The 19791-nt window shown below is 46.8% G+C and overlaps 1 protein-coding gene across 6 annotated transcripts in view; it reads right to left on the bottom strand.

The window, feature by feature from the left end:
- Positions 1-19791, bottom strand: part of GRAMD1B (GRAM domain containing 1B) — a 186087-nt gene that overhangs the window by 56558 nt on the left and 109738 nt on the right. For all 6 annotated transcript variants that reach the window (XR_009156497.1, XM_058194599.1, XM_058194600.1 and 3 more), the window contains one exon: positions 3547-3757. Coding sequence is in view for 5 of the 6 variants with exons in the window: in XM_058194599.1 (XP_058050582.1) it covers positions 3547-3757 (211 nt within the window). In the remaining variant the exon portion in view is untranslated. The remainder of the gene's footprint in view (positions 1-3546; positions 3758-19791) is intronic.

The following is a 19791-nucleotide window of genomic DNA, read 5'->3' as shown; positions in this document are numbered from 1 at the left end:
GTCACAACAGACATGAACGCAAAAGTTTCCTTTATCAGAAATGCTGGCAGTCCTGGCAAAATGTTTATCTCGCAGGCTAACAAGTCCATCCTGAATAGTTGTCTGCCACACCTATTCATCTCCACCCCCCTGCCTTTTATCCCCAGAGCTAAGGTGGGGCTTCAATAGCAGCGATGGGTTTTCCGTCCCAAGGATCAGCTCATAGATTTCCACTGCTCTCCTCTCCTCTGCCTTCTGTGCATCCGTGCATCAGGCACTGGACCCAGCTGTTCCTCCTCTTCCTCATCAGCCATCTCCACACAGGGGGCTGTTGACTCTCCATCTGAGGGCTGATGGATGGCCCAGACTCTGCCTCTGTCTCTCTCTCTCTCTCTCTGCCAGCTCCATTCCCCCTTCCCCCTCAGAGCTCTCAGGTGATGCTGACCCCGACTCCCACGCCACTGCCGCCGTCTCCGATTCGGCTGCTGGAGGGGCCACTGGCCAACAGGCCACCACAATAGGCATGTCTTTATTTTATAACGCCTGATTGGCTAATACCTAAAGATCCCAGGGGAAATGAATGAAAAGAAAGAATGAGGAAATTTCAACGGCTCAGTTTGTGAAATGCGAGACACAGCTTTTTACCTACGCTTAATTTATGGGCAGGCATACCTGTACCTGCTTGCTTACTCATTCCTCTTCCTAAAAACAATAACTGACCCCAATAGAACCTCATTATTCCTTTTGCTTCCGGATTCTATTCTGAAAAAAGGAGCTTTTGATTTAAAACGGGGGACAAGCGATTCTGAAACATCGCAGCATCTACGGGTAGTCCTCGACATAACGACAGTAACGGACCCTGCCCATTACGCTTGTGTCTCATGATGGTTGAAAAATGGGTCGGCCGCAGCAGAGGTCGTTAAGTGAACCCACGGTTCACGATGGGCATGGTTTTGCAAAACGCTGGAGAAGCGCTGGTTTTCAGCGAAAGCATCATAAAAAGCTGTCACATAACCCCAACACGCTGAAAAAGGCTGTGGCAACCCCTCAAATATTGGAAGACTGCTATCTTGTCTCCCCTGGTCTTTCTCTTCCCTAGACTAGCCAGGCCCAGTTCCTGCAACCGTTCATTGTATGTTTTAACCTCCAGTCCCCTCATCATCCTGGTTGCTTGCTCTTCTCTGCACCCTTTCTAGAGTCTCAACATCTTTTTTATAGTGTGGCGACCAAAACTGGATGCAGAATTCTAGGTGTGAACTTACTAAGGCTTCATAGAGTGGTATTAGTACCTCCCTTGATCTTGATTGCATTCCTCTGTTAATGCAATTTAGGATTGCAGTGGCTTTTTTGGCTGCCGCCGCACACTGTTGGCTCATATTATATAATAACAGAGTTGGAAGGGACCTTGGAGGTCTTCTAGTCCAACCCCCTGCCCAGGCAGGAAATTCTACACCATTTCAGACAAATGGCTATCCAACATTTTCTTAAAAATTTCCAGTGTTGGAGCATTCACAACTTCTGCAGGCAAGTTGTTCCACTTATTGATTGTTCTAACTGTCAGGAAATTTCTCCTTAGTTCTAAGTTGCTTCTCTCCTTCATTAGTTTCCACCCATTGCTTCTTGTTCTACCCTCAGGTGCTTTGGAGAATAGCTTGACTCCCTCTTCTTTGTGGCAACCCCTGAGATATTGGAAGACTGCTATCATGTCTCTCCTAGTTCTTCTTTTCATTAAACTAGACATACCCAGTTCCTGCAACCGTTCTTCATATGTTTTAGCCTCCAGTCCCCTAATCATCTTGGTTGCTCTTCTCTGCACTCTTTCTATAGTCTCAGCATCTTTTTTTACAACGTGGCGACCAAAACAGAATGCAATATTTCAAGTGTGGCCTTACCACACTTATATTTAATTGGTCGTCCATATCAATTGTCATAGTGTAAATGCAGAGAATTACCGTTAGCCTACCAGCTTTGGGATTCCTTACGGGCACTTTCTTGGCCAAAGTGAAAGCAAATAGTTGGTTTAGGCCAGGGGGTGCCCAACCAATAGTCTATGAACCAGCACCGGGCCACAGAATGTCAGAAACCAGGCCGTGTAAAAAGGCAAAGCCCCATCCGCGGGATGCAGGCAAGAAGTAAAACCATGCCAACTCTGGTTCATGGAAAAATCTTTCTCCATGGAACCGATCCTGGTGTCCAAAAGATTGAGGGCCACTGGTCTAGATGGGTTCTTCATTTAATCTGGTAGGTTTCTTCCGATATCATCATGGTATTTAAGGAAAGATTGCAAAAATAGCTCCCCTGCCCCGCACAAGAAAATTTTGTTATTGCTGTGACTCCGGCCCCCGAACCTGGCCCCATGCCCGAAAGTGACTCCGAGAGTGAGGGGGAAGGGCCGATAAGGCTTACCTCGGGAGCACCGATTCCTTTGGCTCGGCTCCAGGAGCCAGAACCAGACCAGTCAGAGGATGTAATGAGGCCGTCATCCCCTGATTCCTCCCTTCCCCAGGCTACGCCTTCAGACGCAGCTGATAATAATAATCAAGCTTGGCTTGACCCGCGCTTCAGAAGATTAGAGAGGCAGAGTCATCAAAAGGAAGGGTGGGGCAGGAGCCCCACCCCACAGGATATATAAGGAGCTTTGGGACTGCTCTCACTCCACGGGAAGCAAAGTTTAGCTGATCCAGTTCAAAAAGAGCTGAAAGTCTTGCTACGTGAGTCATTTGTTTGAACTCTGGCAGGCAGCTGCGATTTCTCTGCCAGGACTGATAAGAGCCGTGAATCGGCTGGCTGAAGGCCAGCTCGTGGGTCTAAAGTGGGGAAGGAGACGGAACAGTTATGTTGCGGACACTCTTAGGATTTGCACAGATCTATTCAAACTTGAGTGCTTTCTTTTACAATGGTTTAATTGGATGATTCAGAATTTCTGGGCCATTTTGTTAAGAAGCTTAATAGTCCCCCTGTAACCACAGGTGTATAAACAGGCAGGGACTTTTTTCAGTGTTGCTTCTAAAAGAGAACAGGAGGGAGGAAAAATTCAAAGCCCCATCCACCATTAAGGTTCATCTCAGAGCCTGATCATCCTGAAATCTCTATCCAGATGTCATCGTGTAATTGTGGGAGTTGAGGCCACGTTACATGCTCAGTACCATGACTAACAAATTACATATAGGAAAGCAGTTAGTCAGCCAAGACCTGATCATCATCATCTTCATTTAACGACTCCATCATCCCTTGCGGGGTGGAGTCTGGGCAACTGAACGGATCTAGCAGAATGTTTTACTGGCCGGATGCCCTTTCCTGTCACCAATGCGGAGTCTTGTTCAGCAGATATATTCTCAGTGTGCCCAGAGAGAAAAATATCTGCCTCTACCTAGGATCGAACTCACAGCCTCCTGATTGTGAGGCGAGAGCTCCACCTCTAGACCACCGCACCACTCTAGCCAAGACCTCAAAATCAAGATAAAGTGAGACAGTGAAAAGGAGGCAAACTCAGAATGAGAAAGGCCTACAAGGAAGGGAAGGAACGAGAAGATAAAAGAGCGCTCAACAACGAAGAAGTAAACTCACCTTAGAATTCTTGGTCCCGCCACGACCGGATTGGGAGGAACAGCTTCGTTGCACACCTTGCTCTGGCGTGGAAGGAGATTTGTCAGAAGAATGATCCGACCCTTTCTCCACCATGGTGTCTCCTTGGGGGTCCTGTGGGGTGGGAGACCGGGAGCGTTTGCGCAGGACTGGGGAGCAAGCGGGCGTACTGCGGTTCGAGTTACTGGCAGTGCTGGAGAGAGGGAAGAGAGAGAAAAGCGCGAGTGAAAAAAACCCATCACGGGAACTTGGCTCAGCCGGCCACACTGGGCAGCGTGCGAAGACATTTTAACTCGGGGACTACGGATCTCCCTAAACGCCCAAATCTTTCTTAAGGCAGAAAAGATTGTTGGAAGTTCACTTCCTTCAATTCAGGAGAGGGGTGTCAAACTCAAGAGAATCCGAGCCCACGGTGTGCTTAAATCTGCCCCGCGGGACCGGCCTGGAAATAGCCTCTGACCAACCCCATTTTCAGCCTGGACGGCCTCCTGCAGCACTGCTGGCCAAAACGGGGCATAGGAGGCCCGTGTGAGTTGCCCCCTGTGCCCCATTTTGGGCCTGGACGGCCTCCTGCAGCACTGCTGGCCAAAACGGGGCATAGGAGGCCCGTGTGAGTTGCCCCCTGTGCCCCATTTTGGGCCTGGACGGCCTCCTGCAGCATTCTGCTGGCCAAAACGGGGCATAGGGGGGCCGTGTGAGTTGCCCCTGTGCCCCATTTTCAGCCTGGACGGCCTCCTGCAACACTGCTGGCCAAAACGGGGCATAGGGGGGCCGTGTGAGTTGCCCCTGTGCCCCATTTTGGGCCTGGACGGCCTCCTGCAGCATTCTGCTGGCCAAAACAGGGGGTGCCCTCCCCGCACTCTGTTTTGGCCGGCAGGGTGCTGCAGATGGCGTCCATCCCATCTCCCCCCACCCCCGGCTGGCCCACGGAAGAGAACTACAATGCTGATCTGGTCCTCGAAGAAATCCAGTTTGACACCCCTGATCCAAGACATGGTATATAAGTGCTCCTTGATCAGGGCGTGCAATACGGTCAGGGATGCTCCTCTCTATGACCGGTTTTCCTTGTTATCCTTCTGGGAAGGGGCTTTGTGGTACCCAAATCAGAACATCTGGAATGTTTCGTTACCAGACTAGGTAACAACTTCAGTGGAGTTTAGGGGAAGGGGTGCTCTGCTGAAAAGGTTACCTAGCCTGGTCATCAAACATTCGGAAATCTACGGGACCGTCTACTGCCGGCCTCTATCTCCCATCGTCCGGTGCGTTCCCACAGAGAGGGACTCCTCAGGGTGCCGTCAGCCAAACAGTGTCGACTGGCGGCCCCCAGGGGGAGGGCCTTCTCTGTGGGGGCTCCGACCCTGTGGAACGAACTTCCCCTCGGGCTTCGACAACTACCTGACCTTAGGACCTTTTGCCGCGAACTTAAAACCTATTTATTTCGTATGGCTGGACTAGCTTGATTTTTACCTTTAATTTTAATTGAATTTGATGGGTTTTTAAATTTTTGTAATTTTATGGGGGTGTATATTATTTTAATTTTTGGGCAAATTTAAATCAGTTTTTTAAGGGTTGTTTTAACTATTGTGTATGTCTGTATTTTATCTGCCTGTTCACCGCCCTGAGTCCTTCGGGAGAAGGGCGATATACAAATTAAAACATTATTATTATTATTATTATTATTATTATTATTATTATTATTATTATTATTATTATTATTATTATTATTATTAACCCACAAGCTCGGAGAATGAACCTTCACCTCCTCCTACACCTGAGCTACATATATTTGTGTGTGTGTGTGTGTGTGTGTGTGTGTGTGTGTGTGTGTGTGTGTATGTATATACACACATCAGTGGTGGTATTCAGCTGGTTCGATCCGGTTTGGGCAAACCAGTAGTGGTGCCTGTGGGAGGCTCCGCCCACCCGCCCTGACGAAATCACGTCCCATTTATCCATGTTTTTGAATGCTCTGTGCATGCGCGGAAGGCCCTGCACATGTGCAGAGGTAGCTTGTGTGTGCAAAGCCAGCGTGCATGAGTGCGCGCTCACATTTGCGAACCGGTAGCGAAGGTAAGTAAATACCACCCCTGAAACACATATATTAATATATTATCTAGATCCAGCATGTGAATACAAGCCAGACCATTTGAATGAATGACCAATCAACAAGAGAACCAGTCAGCTGCTCAGAATTTAAATATAGTTCCAAACAAACTACTAATCACAAGACCAACTACCTACACTGGCACACAAGACATCTATAAGCGAAGGAGTATAGGACAAGAAAATCCTGATGATGTTACTTAGCCTGGTAATAAAACGTTCAGAAACTAAATTGAAACAAGCTTGGACAGCAAACCACTGCCAATATATATATAGGAAGGAAGGAAGGTGGACGGGCCATGTGGACACAATGGTTAGAATGCAGTATTGCAGCCGAACTCTGCCTACAACCTGGAATTCAATCTGATGGGGCTCAAGGAAGGAAGGAAGGAAGGACAGACTATGTAGACAGAGTGGTTAGAATGAAGTATTGCAGGCAAACTTTGCCCACAGCCTGGAGTTCAACCCTGATGGGGTGGGAAGGAAGGAAGGAAGGAAGGAAGGAAGGAAGGAAGGAAGGAAGGAAGGAAGGAAGGAAGGAAGGAAGGAAGGAAGGAAGGAAGGAAGGAAGGAAGGAAGGAAGGTGGACGGGCCATGTGGACACGTGGTTAGAATGCAGTATTGCAGGCAAACTCTGCCCACAGCCTGGAGTTCAATCTGATGGGGCAGGAAGGAGAGAAGAAGGAAGGAAGGAAGGAAGGAAGGAAGGAAGGAAGGAAGGAAGGAAGGAAGGAAGGAAGGAAGGAAGGAAGGAAGGAAGGGTTGTGGTGACACAGTGGTTAGAATACAGTATTGCAGGCTAACTCTGCCGACTGCCAGCGGTTTGATTCTGACCAGCTCAAGATTAGACTCGGCCTTCCATCCTTCCGAGGTAGGTAAAATAAGGACCCAGATTGTTGGGGGCAAAATGCTGACTCTGTAAACCGCTTAAAGAGGACTGTAAAAGCACTGTGAAGCGGTATGTAAGTCAAAGTGCTATTGCTAGTACTATTTCGAGACCTACAACAATTTGTCGTCGTTCTCGACAACTCTCCACCGCAGACTTCCCAAACCTTGGCTGTTCCTGCTCAGTCCCAGCGGTTGGGTTTTTTGTTTTTTGTTTTGTTTTTTGTTTGGACCCAGACCAGGAACAGGCATGGCAAATGTCTTCTGTGGTTTCCATAGTAACCGGGGCTTGCAAAAGGACCAGGAATCCATGCCGGCAATAACAAAACAACTTGACCCACTTTGAAAATAATCATAATATTAATGCTTGATGGAACTCACCGGCCAGCGGCAATTCAGAAAAACTCGGTGGGACCCTCCCTCCAAGCCCTTCTGGAGAAGTCGCTGCCGATATATATATCACCCCAGCACACACACAATAGGTAGCCGGAAAGAATTTCCAACAAAAGGCCTGGTGGGGAAAGTAGTATCTTAAAATTGTGCTTGTGTATGTGTGCTTGTGCGTGCACTCATGTGCAGGAGATACAAATACTTCCATCAAGTTGGATCACAAAGGGAAGATTATAATGTGGGTTTTGCTATTAAGCTATTTTTGAGAGATCAACATTCCATACCAAGAAATTCTTCCAGCAAAGAATCCACATTCGAAGGGTTCGAAGCAGGGGTGAAATCCAGCAGGTCCTGACAAGTTCTGGCGAACCGGTAGCGGAAATTTTGAACAGTTCAAAGAACCGGCAAATACCACCTCTGGCTGGCCCCGAAGTGGGGTGGGAATGGAGATTTTGCAATATCCTTCTCCCAGGAGTGGGGAGGGAATGGGGATTTTTCAATATCCTTCCCCCAGGAGTGGGGTGGGAATGGAGATTTTGCAATATCCTTCTCCCAGGAGTGGGGAGGGAATGGAGATTTTGCAATATCCTTCTCCCAGGAGTGGGGAGGGAATGGGGATTTTGCAATATCGTTCCCCCTGGAGTGGGGTGGGAATGGAGATTTTGCAATATCCTTCCCCTGCCATGCTCACCAAGTCACGCCCACAGAACCAGTAGTAAAACCAATTTAGATTTCACCTCTGGTTCGAAGTGATGTTCTTTGGTAATTTTCTGGGTTTTAATTCCAAGGTTCAGACAACTAATCTGAACTCACCTAAGGCAACCTAGAAATAAGGAGAAATTTCCTGACAGTGAGAGCAATCAACCCATGGAACAGAAGCTGCCTTCGGAAGTTGTGGGAGCTTCATCACTGGAGGCTTTCAAGAAGAGACTGGACTGCCATCTGTCAGAAATGGTGTAGGGTCTTCTGCTAGGAGAAGGGAGTTGGACTAGATGACTTACAAGGTCTCTTCCAACTCTGTTTATCTAATCAAACCAATTCAGTTACTTTCAAATATCACCAAATACGCCAACACAAATAAAAACTTTACTTTCTTCTACTACATCTGTGGTAGCCAGGACATGAGACAAACCTAGGATAGTGAGGGCTAACCTTTTCCAGACTGAGTGCCCAAAGTACAAGCGTTTGTGCCCGAACCCCCCAAATGCAATAGGTGTGTGGCCCCCACACATGTGCCCCACCCCCATGCATGCATGCGTGGCCCCCCATGCACCATGCGCTCCACCTCCCGTGCATGAGTGTTCGCCTCTTGCATGCGCTCCACCCCCGTGCATGCGGTGCAGAGACCCAATGTCCAGCAGGCACGGCAGACCTGAACTGGGCCAACGGCTCGCGTGTCTACAGAGAGGGCCTGTTGTGCCTCGTCCTCCCTCCTCTTCTCAGCCGGGCCCCTCCCGTCTACACCTGGGCCTGTTATCAGACTCGGAGTCTGATAATGAAGATGAACAGCCTGTCATGCCTCCAGCCCCCGGCCCTGGCCCCATGCCCGGATAGGATGTCAGGAATAAACAAACAAACCTCACTCCTACAGCGTGTGAGCAGGGAGCCAGCCACGTGCTGGAATTACCAACAGCAGATCCAGCTGAAGAGAATTCACAGTGGGAGGATCCTCGCTTCCGGAGATCTGAGAGGCGACGCCAGCAGAAGGAAGGGAGGGGCAGGCCTGGATAAATGCTGAGTCATGGAGCCACACCCCACAGCCTATATAAAGGACCTGCTTGTGGCATTCCAACCTTGAGTCAAGCAAAGTCTCATCTAGTTTGCTGAAGTCACAACTTGGACTCCTGCCTGCCCTGAGAAACCTGGAAGAAATTTGGCAAAGCTGCAGAGGCTTCGTTGCCACACTTGATACGGACTTCCTAGACCCAGTCATCAGAGGGGGGACATGACAGGGCCCTGTGTGCTACCTGTGGCACACATGCCATAGTTTCGCCATCACGGTCCTAGGATTTTAGACTTTTAGGAGCAAACTTCATTCTTTTCATGTCCTACAGTGTGGAATGGGAAAGGACAAACTCTGATCTTCTGCGTAACAAACTTTTAGGACGTTGGAGACCACCGTTCTAATTCCCAACAACCTTAACTTTTAATTTCTTTTTTTTTTATGAAGACACTTAAACTTTTAGACTTCTAATGGTTATCCTTGCTGCCTTTCTCCAAATGCTTTCCCCGTAAGTGGGGTGCCCAAAAGAGGACAAGGTGCTCAAAGAAGAAGCTGATGCCTTACACAATCTAAAATGGACACCCAACATCAAAAACATCATCAAAAAAGGACAACAAAGTATTTTCTTTCTGCGCCAACTCAGTAAGCTCAAACTGCCCAAGGAGCTGTGGATCTAGTTCTACAGAGGAATTATTAAGTCTGTCATCTGCACCTCTATAACTGTCTGGTTCGGTTCTGCAACCCAACAAGAAAAACACAGACTTCAGAGGATAATTAGAACTGCAGAAAAAATAATTGCTACCAACCTGCCTTCCATTGAGGACCTGTATACTGCACGAATCAAGAAGAGGGCCGTGAAAATATTTACAGACCCCTCGCATCCTGGACATAAACTGTTTCAACTCCTACCCTCAAAACGACGCTATAGAGCACTGCACACCAGAACAACTAGACACAAGAACAGTTTTTTCCCGAAGGCCATCACTCTGCTAAACAAATAATTCCATCAACACTGTCAAACTATTCACTAAATCTGCACTACTATTAATCTTCTCATTGTTCCCATCACCCATCTCCTTCCACTTATGACTATTATGATTGTTAACTTTGTTTCTTGTATCCTTACGATTTATATTGATATTGATTGTTTCCTGATTGCTTATTTGTACCCCATGACTATCATGAAGTGTTGTACCTTAGGATTCTTGATGAATATATCTTTTCTTTTATGTACACTGAGAGCATATGCACCAAAGACAAATTCCTTATATGTCCAATCACACTTGGCCAATAAAAAATTCTATTCTATTCTATTCCCATCCCATCCCATCCCATCCCATCCCATCCCATTTGAAGGCAGCCACAAGAAAGGATGGATGGAAATTAATCAAGGACAGAAGCAACCTAGAACTATTTATTTATTTATTTATTTATTTTATTTATTAATTAGATTTCTAGACCGCCCTTCTCCCGAAGGACTCAGGGCGGTGTACAGCCTTATTAAAACACATAGGTACACAATAAATTTAAAATACATTTAAAATGAAATATTTAACCGGCCAATTTAAAACTAAAAACGGTCAGACGACCGATATAAAACCCTAAACTATAAAATCACCATTAAAAACCCATAACTTAAAAAACTAACCCAGTCCAGCGCAGATAAATAAGTACGTTTTGAGCTCGCGGCGAAAGGTTCGGAGGTCCGGAAGTTGACGAAGTCCTGGGGGGAGCTCGTTCCAGAGGGCGGGAGCCCCCACAGAGAAGGCCCTTCCCCTGGGTGTCGCCAGACGACACTGTCGCGCCGACGGCACCCTGAGGAGTCCCTCTCTGTGAGAGCGCACGGGTCGGTGAGAGGTATTCGGTAGCAGCAGGCGGTCCCGTAAGTAACCCGGCCCTATGCCATGGAGCGCTTTAAAGACGTTCACCAACACCTTGAAGCGCACCCGGAAGGCCACAGGTAGCCAGTGCAGCCTGCGCAGGATAGGTGTCACTCGGGAGCCACGAGGGGCTCCCTCTATCACCCGCGCAGCTGCATTCTGGACCAACTGCAGCCTCCGGATGCCCTTCAAGGGGAGCCCCATGTAGAGAGCATTGCAGTAATCCAGACGAGACGTCACAAGGGCGAACTAAGGAGAATTCTATTCTATTCTATTCTATTCTGTTCTGTTCTGTTCTGTTCTGTTCTGTTCTGTTCTGTTCTATTCTAAAGTTGGATTCTTTCTTCTTATGGTCTGCAAATTACTTCAGTTATAAGAGTTATCTTTTTTTTTTTTAATAGGGGCTTCCCTGTTTCATTCTGCATGGAATGTGGAGGGATTCAATCTTTACACATGCAATTATTGGCTTTTAGTAAAGGTGTTAGAGGGGAACACAAAACGACTGGAGAGAGCTCCCAGTTGCGTGAATTCCCTCAGAAGCTGCAGGGACCCAGAGATGAAAGTTCCCTAGATAGGATTGCGTAGAATAAATAATCTTGAGACCTTCTGCTGCCTCATGGCTTAGTTAGTACAGATTTTTAAAATGTTCACCTTCTCAAGTAGACCAAAGTGTCTGCTTCCGTCCCTCCTCCCTCCTCCCTTCCTCCCTTTTCACCTTCCTTCCTTCTTCTTTTATTCATTCCTTGTCTCCTTCCTTCCTTCCTCCCTCCCTTCCTTTTCTCCTTCCTTCATCTTTCCTTCCTCCCCTTCTTCTTTTCTCCTCCCTCCCCCCTTCCTTCCTTTTGTCTTTCTTTCCTTCCCTTTCTTCTTTCCTTCCTTCCTCCCTTCCTCCCTCCCTCTCTCCCTTCCTTTTCTCCTTCCTTCCTTCCTTCGTCCCCTTCTTTTTTTGCCTTCCTTCCCTCTTCCTTCTTTATTTATTTCCTTCCATTTCTTCTTTCCTTCCTTCCTCCCTCCCTCCCCCTTCCTTTTCTCTTTCCTCCCCTTCATTTCTCCTTCCTTCCCTCTTCCTTCCTTCCTTATTTCTTTCCTTTCCCTTCTTCTTTCCTCCCTCCCTCCCTGACTTACTGTCACTAATGGCAGCTACAGTACATATTAAGGAAAGCTCGTGTTCTCATGAACATTTTTTTTCTCAGTCTGTTCTTATACCAGGCAGGACTGGCACACTAAACTGGCAACTTTCTCTGAGGCAGCCTGAAGGACATTGCCTCCTCTCTCTTGGTAGGGACCACGTACGCAGGAAGGAGGAGAGAGAAAGGAGCTGTCCTTCTCAGAGGCGGAAGGTTTAGGGAGCTTCTGACAGACTGGCCAGCTTGGTGAGATGACCAACACAAGGCACAGTGCACCAACTCTTGAGCATGATGGATTCCATCTACTCCAGATCTCCTATCTCAAGACACTCTTTTCCTTCGCTAGGTGTTCTGTCCCCCCTCGCCTCCATACGAGCAATGGCTTAATTAGCCGGCACTATCAGCTCTGGCAGCAAACTAGCGAGCGTCTGCCAAGTGTCTCTGTTATCTCCCTTGATGCCGATGAGTCAACAAACAGTACTTCAGCTCTGGTCAAACAGTTGATTTGCCTGCTACGAAGAGGCATAGCAGACCTTGCTGCTTTTATATCCTGTGGGGTGTGGCTCCATGACGCAGCACTTCCTAGGCCTGCCCCACCCCTGCTTCTGTTGTTCCCGCCTCTCCTGCCTATGAAAACTAGGGTCCAGCCAGGCCTGATTGCCATCAGCTGGGTCTGGAGGTGTGGCCTTGGTGGGGGAGAAGAGTCAGGGGACGGAGGCCTCGTTATCTCCTCCACCTGGCCTGCCTCTGGCTCCTGGAGCTGAGCCAGGGAAGCCGGTGCTCCTGAGGTAAGTCCTGATGGCCCTTCCCCCTCACTTCCTGAGTCACTTTCTGGCAGGGGGCCCGGCTCAAGGGGGGGGCGCAGACACAACACTAGGTGCTTCCTTCCCACTCCTCTTCGAGGCTTCCTCCATGTTCCCGTCGTTTGCCCATGGAGCTCAATGCTATTTTGGCGGGTCGTCATGAGTTAATTTGCATGGGCTTGTCACTGTGGGCGGAGAGGCAGTGTCAACCAATCAGAAAAGCTTTTCCGGCTTTGCGTTTTCATGCTGAGCATCTCTTGCGGTTTTTCTGGGGTTTTTTTTAATTATTATTAATGAAAAGGAATCAAGTCACCCTGGGCTTCAGGATGCTATCTCGGGCATTCGTCTTCCTTCCACAGAGCTCAACTCTATTCTTTCCCCCTCCCCACTCCACTCCCCTACCCCCCCCTTGCCTTGATTTATCCTTCCACCACCTACATTTCAACAAAAAGGGATGTGTGGAGAACAGTGGTGGGTTTCAAAAAATTTTTACTACCGGTTCTGTGGGTGTGGCTTGGTGGGCGTGGCTTGGTGGGGGTGGCAGGGGAAGGATACTGTAAAATCTCCATTCCCTCCCCACTCCAGGAGAAGGATACTGCAAAATCTCCATTCCCATCCCACTCCAAGGGAAGGATACTGTAAAATCTCCATTCTACCCCACTCCAGGGGAAGGATACTGTAAAATCTCCATTCCCATCCCATTCCAGGGGAAGGATACTGTAAAATCTCCATTCCCTCCCCACTCCAGGGGAAGGATACTGTAAAATCTCCATTCCCATCCCATTCCAGGGGAAGGATACTGTAAAATCTCCATTCCCATCCCACTCCAGGGGAAGGATACTGTAAAATCTCCATTCCCACCCCACTCCAGGGGAAGGATACTGTAAAATCTCCATTCGCTCCCCACTCCAGGGGAAGGATACTGCAAAATCTCCATTCCCATCCCACTCCAGGGGAAAGATACTGTAAAATCTCCATTCCCATCCCACTCCAGGGGAAGTATACTGTAAAATCTCCATTCCCATCCCACTCCAGGGAAAGGATATGGCAAAATCTCCATTCCCATCCCACTCCAGGGGAAGGATACTGCAAAATCTCCATTCCCATCCGACTCCAGGGGAAAGATACTGTAAAATCTCCATTCCCATCCCACTCCAGGGGAAGGATACTGTAAAATCTCCATTCCCATCCGACTCCAGGGAAAGGATATGGCAAAATCTCCATTCCCATCCCACTCCAGGGGAAGGATACTGTAAAATCTCCATTCCCATCCCACTCCAGGGAAAGGATACTGTAAAATCTCCATTCCCATCCCACTCCAGGGGAAGGATACTGTAAAATCTCCATTCCCACCCCACTCCAGGGGAAGGATACTGTAAAATCTCCATTCCCATCCCATTCCAGGGGAAGGATACTGTAAAATCTCCATTCCCATCCCACTCCAAGGGAAGGATACTGTAAAATCTCCATTCCCATCCCACTCCAGGGGAAGGATACTGTAAAATCTCCATTCCCATCCCACTCCAGGGGAAGGATACTGCAAAATCTCCATTCCCATCCCACTCCAGGGGAAGGATACTGAAAAATCTCCATTCCCATCCCACTCCAGGGAAAGGATACTGTAAAATCGCCATTCCCATCCCACTCCAGGGGAAGGATACTGTAAAATCTCCATTCCCACAACACTCCAGGGGAAGGATACTGTAAAATCTCCATTGCCATCCCATTCCAGGGGAAGGATACTGTAAAATCTCCATTCCCATCCCACTCCAAGGGAAGGATACTGTAAAATCTCCATTCCCATCCCACTCCAAGGGAAGGATACTGTAAAATCTCCATTCCCATCCCATTCCAGGGGAAGGATACTGTAAAATCTCCATTCCCATCCCACTCCAGGGGAAGGATACTGAAAAATCTCCATTCCCATCCCACTCCAGGGAAAGGATATTGTAAAATCTCCATTCCCATCCCACTCCAGGGGAAGGATACTGTAAAATCTCCATTCCCATCCCACTCCAGAGGAAGGATACTGTAAAATCTCCATTCCCATCCCATTCCAGGGGAAGGATACTGTAAAATCTCCATTCCCATCCCACTCCAAGGGAAGGATACTGTAAAATCTCCATTCCCACCCCACTCCAGGGGAAGGATACTGTAAAATCCCCATTTCCTCCCGAATAGCTGGGACACGAGAGGGAGAGAGTAGATGGGGGCGGGGCCAGTCAGAATTTTTACTACCGGTTCTCCAAACTACTCAAAATTTCCGCTACCGGTTCTCCAGAACTGGTCAGAACCGGCTGAAACCCACCTCTGATGCAGCGCCTTTTCTGCAACACACCCCTATTTTTGGGAGAGGAAGACAATCACTGAATCGAGGCACGGTTGAGGAACGGTGAAATGGAAGCAAGTCTGCCACTGGGTCTTGCAAACCCCGGATTTCTGCTTTGAGCCATCTTGGGGCATTTCTTCATTCCAAGCCACCCTCTTGACTGACATATATCACGCGAGCCTCAAGGGAACCAAAGATTCCCATTGGTGGGTTCCCCCTCCCCTCCTTTGTCTATGGCAAAAAAAAAGGGGGGGAGCAGAAGAGGTCCAAAGCAGTGGATTGCACAGCCCAGCGGCGCATGGGTACACACAAACGCACCCCACAACTCTCCCACACCGTCGCGACATGACACACTGAGAATTCAACCGAATTCCCAGTTGAAAACAGCCCAGCTTCCTGTTCTCTCCATCTGCCCCCCTTGCAAAATGCAAATGATAATAATAATAATAATAATAATAATAATAATAATAATAATAATAATAATAATAATAATAGTAATAGTAATAGTAATAGTAATAGTAATAGTAATAGTAATAATACCACCTAGGATGCTGGCAGCAACCCGTATCAACCATTAGCACCAGTCAATAGTATTTGTGATGCATTTTTGAATGTTCAGTTGACTTGAGTTTCATGTTTAATGAATAAAGTACATAATAATAATAACGATACATTTTTAAATGTTCAGTTGACTGAGTTTCCTTTTTAATGAATAAAATTTTATAAACAATAATCACGAAATATCGCGACCTGGCCATCGAAACTACGCGATTATGGATGAAATATGTGACAGTGATACCCATTGTCATCGGGCCACTTGGCACCATGTCCAAGAATTTTACAAAACACATCAACACATTGTAGCTTCCTGCAACGACACCAGCGGAACTGCAAAAAACTGTGCTACTCGGAACATCATACATCTTAAGAAGATACTTGGTTGATACCTAGGACACTGGCAGCAACCCGTATCAACCATTAGCCCCAGTCAATCGTATTTGTGACACATTTTTAAATGTCCAGTTAACTGAGTTTCATGTTTAATGAATAAAAGATATAATAATAATAACAATAACAACAGCAGCAATAATAATAAAGCAACCTGTATCAACCATTAGCACCAGTCAATCGTATTTGTGACACATTTTTAAATGTCCATTTAACTGAGTTTTGTGTTTAATGAATGAAAGAGATAATAATAACAACAAGAACAGCAGCAACAGCAGCAACAACAACAACAATAATAAACATCGAATTGCAGAGACTCTGGCATAAACCAGTGCAGGTGGTTCCAGTGGTACTCGGCACACTGGGAGCTGTGCCTAAAGACCTAGGCAAGCACTTCAAAGCAATTGGCGCTGACAAGATCACCACTGGTCAGCTGCAGAAGGCCACTTTACTGGGATCTGCTCGCGTAATTCACCGATACATCACGCAGTCCTAAACGCTTGGGAAGTGTTCGACTAGTGATCTGTGATACGAAATCCAGCATAGTTATCTCGTTTGCTATGTATACTGTCATTTTGTGTAAATAAAATAATAATAATAATAATAATAATAATAATAATAATAATAATAATAATAATAATAATAATGACGTATCAACCATTAGCACCAGTTAATGATATTGGTGACACATTTTTAAATGTTCAGTTTTCTGAGTTTCGTGTTTAATGAATAAAAGAGAGATGATAATAATAATAATAATAATAATAATAATAATAATAATAATAATAATAATAATAATAATAATAATAATAATAATAATAATAATAATAATAGAAAGCATCTGAGGATGCTGAGTTAGGGTTTCTTTTTCTCCTCCTCCCCGCCCATCCACCACCAAAGGAAAGGAGGACCAATCAAAGTGCTCCTTCCACACATCCGTCAGTCTGTCCATCCACCTGGGGGGGAGAGTGGGGTCTGCTTTCTTTTTTTCTGTTTATTCTGCGGGGCGGAGGGGGGAGGACAGGGGAACCGAGGTGAGAGGCAGAAGGAAAAGGAAAATTACTGGAGCAGGCAGGCAGGCAGGCAAGGGGGAAGGGAGCCCTGTGCTCCTGACTGAAGGGGTTGGGGAGAGGTGGGGTGGGGGGCAAGGAGAAGGAGAGAATCTGCCTCTCTGCAGCATGATGTCATATCACACCGGGCAGCTTCCCTTCCCTCTCCCCTCCCCCTTCCCCCCCTACAAACACACAAACACACCGCCACACACTTCTTCTTCTTTGCGCTTGGAAAGGAGAAGCAGCTGTCGCCAACATGGATTCCGGATTTATGCCACTCATGGCCTCCTCCTGTTCCTCCTCCTCCTCCTCCTCCGGGCAGCTCTTGGGCTGCCCCGCAAAGCACCCGAGGGCAGAAGGAAGCAGCCTCCATGCCCATCCAGAGAGAGAGAAAGAGAAAGGAAGAAAGAAAGAGAAAGAGAAGGCAGTCGGACTAACCTTGCAGCCATCGGGGAGAAGATCTTGCAGCCAAGCGTTGGCACTTCATTCATTCATGCGGTTGGATGGTAGGGATGGAGGCCAGGGAGGGTGGACCGGTGGGGGCCCCCGAAAGGGCCTTGCCCATCCTGCACCATGGTCAAGCCCTTCTTCCCCAGGAAGAGGGAGGGGGCTCTTACACCAGGAGGGACCCCCTGCTCCCCGCAGCAGGATGGAAGCATCGCCTATCCTCAGCAGCCATAGCGAAAGCCTACGCCAGCCGGTCGCCCCTCCTTCCCAGCCAAATCAAAGGGGGGGCCAGGCTTCACAGAAGGTCTTCCTTTCCTTCCTTCCTTCCTTCCTTCCTTCCTTCCTTCCTTCCTTCCTTCCTTCCTTCCTTCCTTCCTTCCTTCTCTTTCGGTCTCTTGCCTTACACGGATGCTCTCGCACATATAACATGTGCATACACAGGCAAGCACGCTCTCACACACCAGAGGCAGGCAGGCAGAGGCCGGGAGCTGTCCGTTTACATAATTCACCCACTTTGATCGGGAGGTCCCGAGGGATCCTGCGGGGGGGGGGGGGGAAGAGGCTTGGGAGGAGCCCTCCCCCCCCCCAACCCCACTCCCCATCCCTCTCTGTACCCCTTTGGCTATTTTCCCGGCTGCAACACAGCTTGGCGAGCGAAAGGCCATGTTAACAAGGCGACCGATAAATGCAAAAGAAATGCAAAGACAAGGCAAAAAAATAAAAACAAAAGAGAGAGAGAGAGAAAGCCCGTTTTAGAAGTCACTTGCAGTTCTGGACACGGCCTCACCAACTCAGGATGTGTCATTTTCCCTTTTTTGGGGGGGTAAACAAGCCCCTTCTTGGCCTTCCCTGGCTCCTCGGCATTCCTCGGCTTACAACGGTTCCTAGTTACGATGGTCCTGAAACAAGGGACTTTGTTCACATTGTTCACCAATACGGGACCTTTGAAGCATTCCCCATAAACACACACGGGATCAAAACTCAGACGCTTTGGCCACTGGTTCCTACTTAACGACCGTGGCAAGGTCCCAAGGTCACGTGATTCCCCCTCGGGCGACCTTCCAACAAGCCAAGTCGACTGGGGGGAGGGGGGAGAGCCAGGTTCACGTCGCAAGGGCGGTTACAAACTTATCAAGTGCAGTATTCGCTTCACAACGGAGGCGAGGAAGGTCGTAAGATGGGAGCGAAACTCAACAGACGTCTCGTTTACCGACGGAAATTTGGGGCTCCATTGTGGTCGTCGGTCGAGAACCACCTGTACTTTCATTTACAGGCCCATCCCGGAGAGACCTCACCCGCGCCAATCTCAACATTTCATTGGGGGGGGGAAAAACTTCAACCTTGCAATGGGAAAAATCTTGAAATATTAGGCCAAGAGAGCTGTCCAAATTCTCAGGGATTTAATGCTTCCCTTCTGAAAAAAGGCTGGCATTCCTTAGTTAGGGGGGGGAAAATGGCTGGCTTAGGAGAAAGTGGATTGAAGTCATTCCTAAGCAGGGGGTTGGACTAGAAGACCTCCAAGGTCCCTTCCAACTCTGTTTTGTTTTGTTTGTTTTTTTTAGTTTTGTTCTAATTCTTATTCTATCCTATTCTATTCCATTCCATTCCATTCCATTCCATTCCATTCCATTCCATTCCATTCCAATCCATTCCATCTATTCTATTCTATTCTATTCTATTCTGTTCTGTTCTGTTCTGTTCTGTTCTTCATTCTAATATTCTATTCTATTCTATTCTATTCTATTCTATTCTTCATTCCAATATCTATTCTATTCTATTCCATTCCATTCCATTCCAATCCATTCCATCTATTCTATTCTATTCTATTCTATTCTGTTCTGTTCTGTTCTGTTCTGTTCTGTTCTTCATTCCAATATTCTATTCTATTCTATTCTATTCTATTCTATTCTATTCTATTCTTCATTCCAATATTCTATTCTATTCTATTCTATTCTATTCTATTCTATTCTATTCTATTCTATTCTATTCTATTCTATTCTTCATTCCAATATTCTATTCTATTCCAATCCAATCCATTTCATCTATTCTATTCTATTCTATTCTATTCTATTCTATTCTATTCTATTCTATTCTTCATTCCAATATTCTATTCTATTCTATTCTATTCTTCATTCCAATATTCTATTCTATTCCAATCCAATCCAATCCATTTCATCTCTTCTATTCTATTCTATTCTATTCTATTCTATTCTATTCTATTCTATTCTATTCTATTCTATTCTATTCTATTCTATCCTATTCTTCATTCCAGTGTTCTATTCTGTTCTATTCTATTCTATTCTGTTCTATTCTATTCTGTTCTTCATTCCAATATCTATTCTATTCTATTCTATTCTGTTCTGTTCTATTCTATTCTATTCTATTCTATTCTGTTCTATTCTATTCTGTTCTATTCTTCATTCCAATATTCTATTCATTCCATTCCAATCCAATCCATTTCATCTATTCTGTTCTTCATTCTATTCTATTCTATTCTATTCTATCTGTTCTATTCTGTTCTGTTCTATTCTATTCTATTC

The sequence above is a fragment of the Ahaetulla prasina genome, chromosome 9 (genome assembly GCF_028640845.1).
Source record: "Ahaetulla prasina isolate Xishuangbanna chromosome 9, ASM2864084v1, whole genome shotgun sequence".
NCBI classification, from domain to species: Eukaryota; Metazoa; Chordata; class Lepidosauria; order Squamata; family Colubridae; genus Ahaetulla; species Ahaetulla prasina.
Note: the sequence above shows the minus strand (reverse complement) of the source record. Positions and strands in the feature narration are given on the sequence as shown.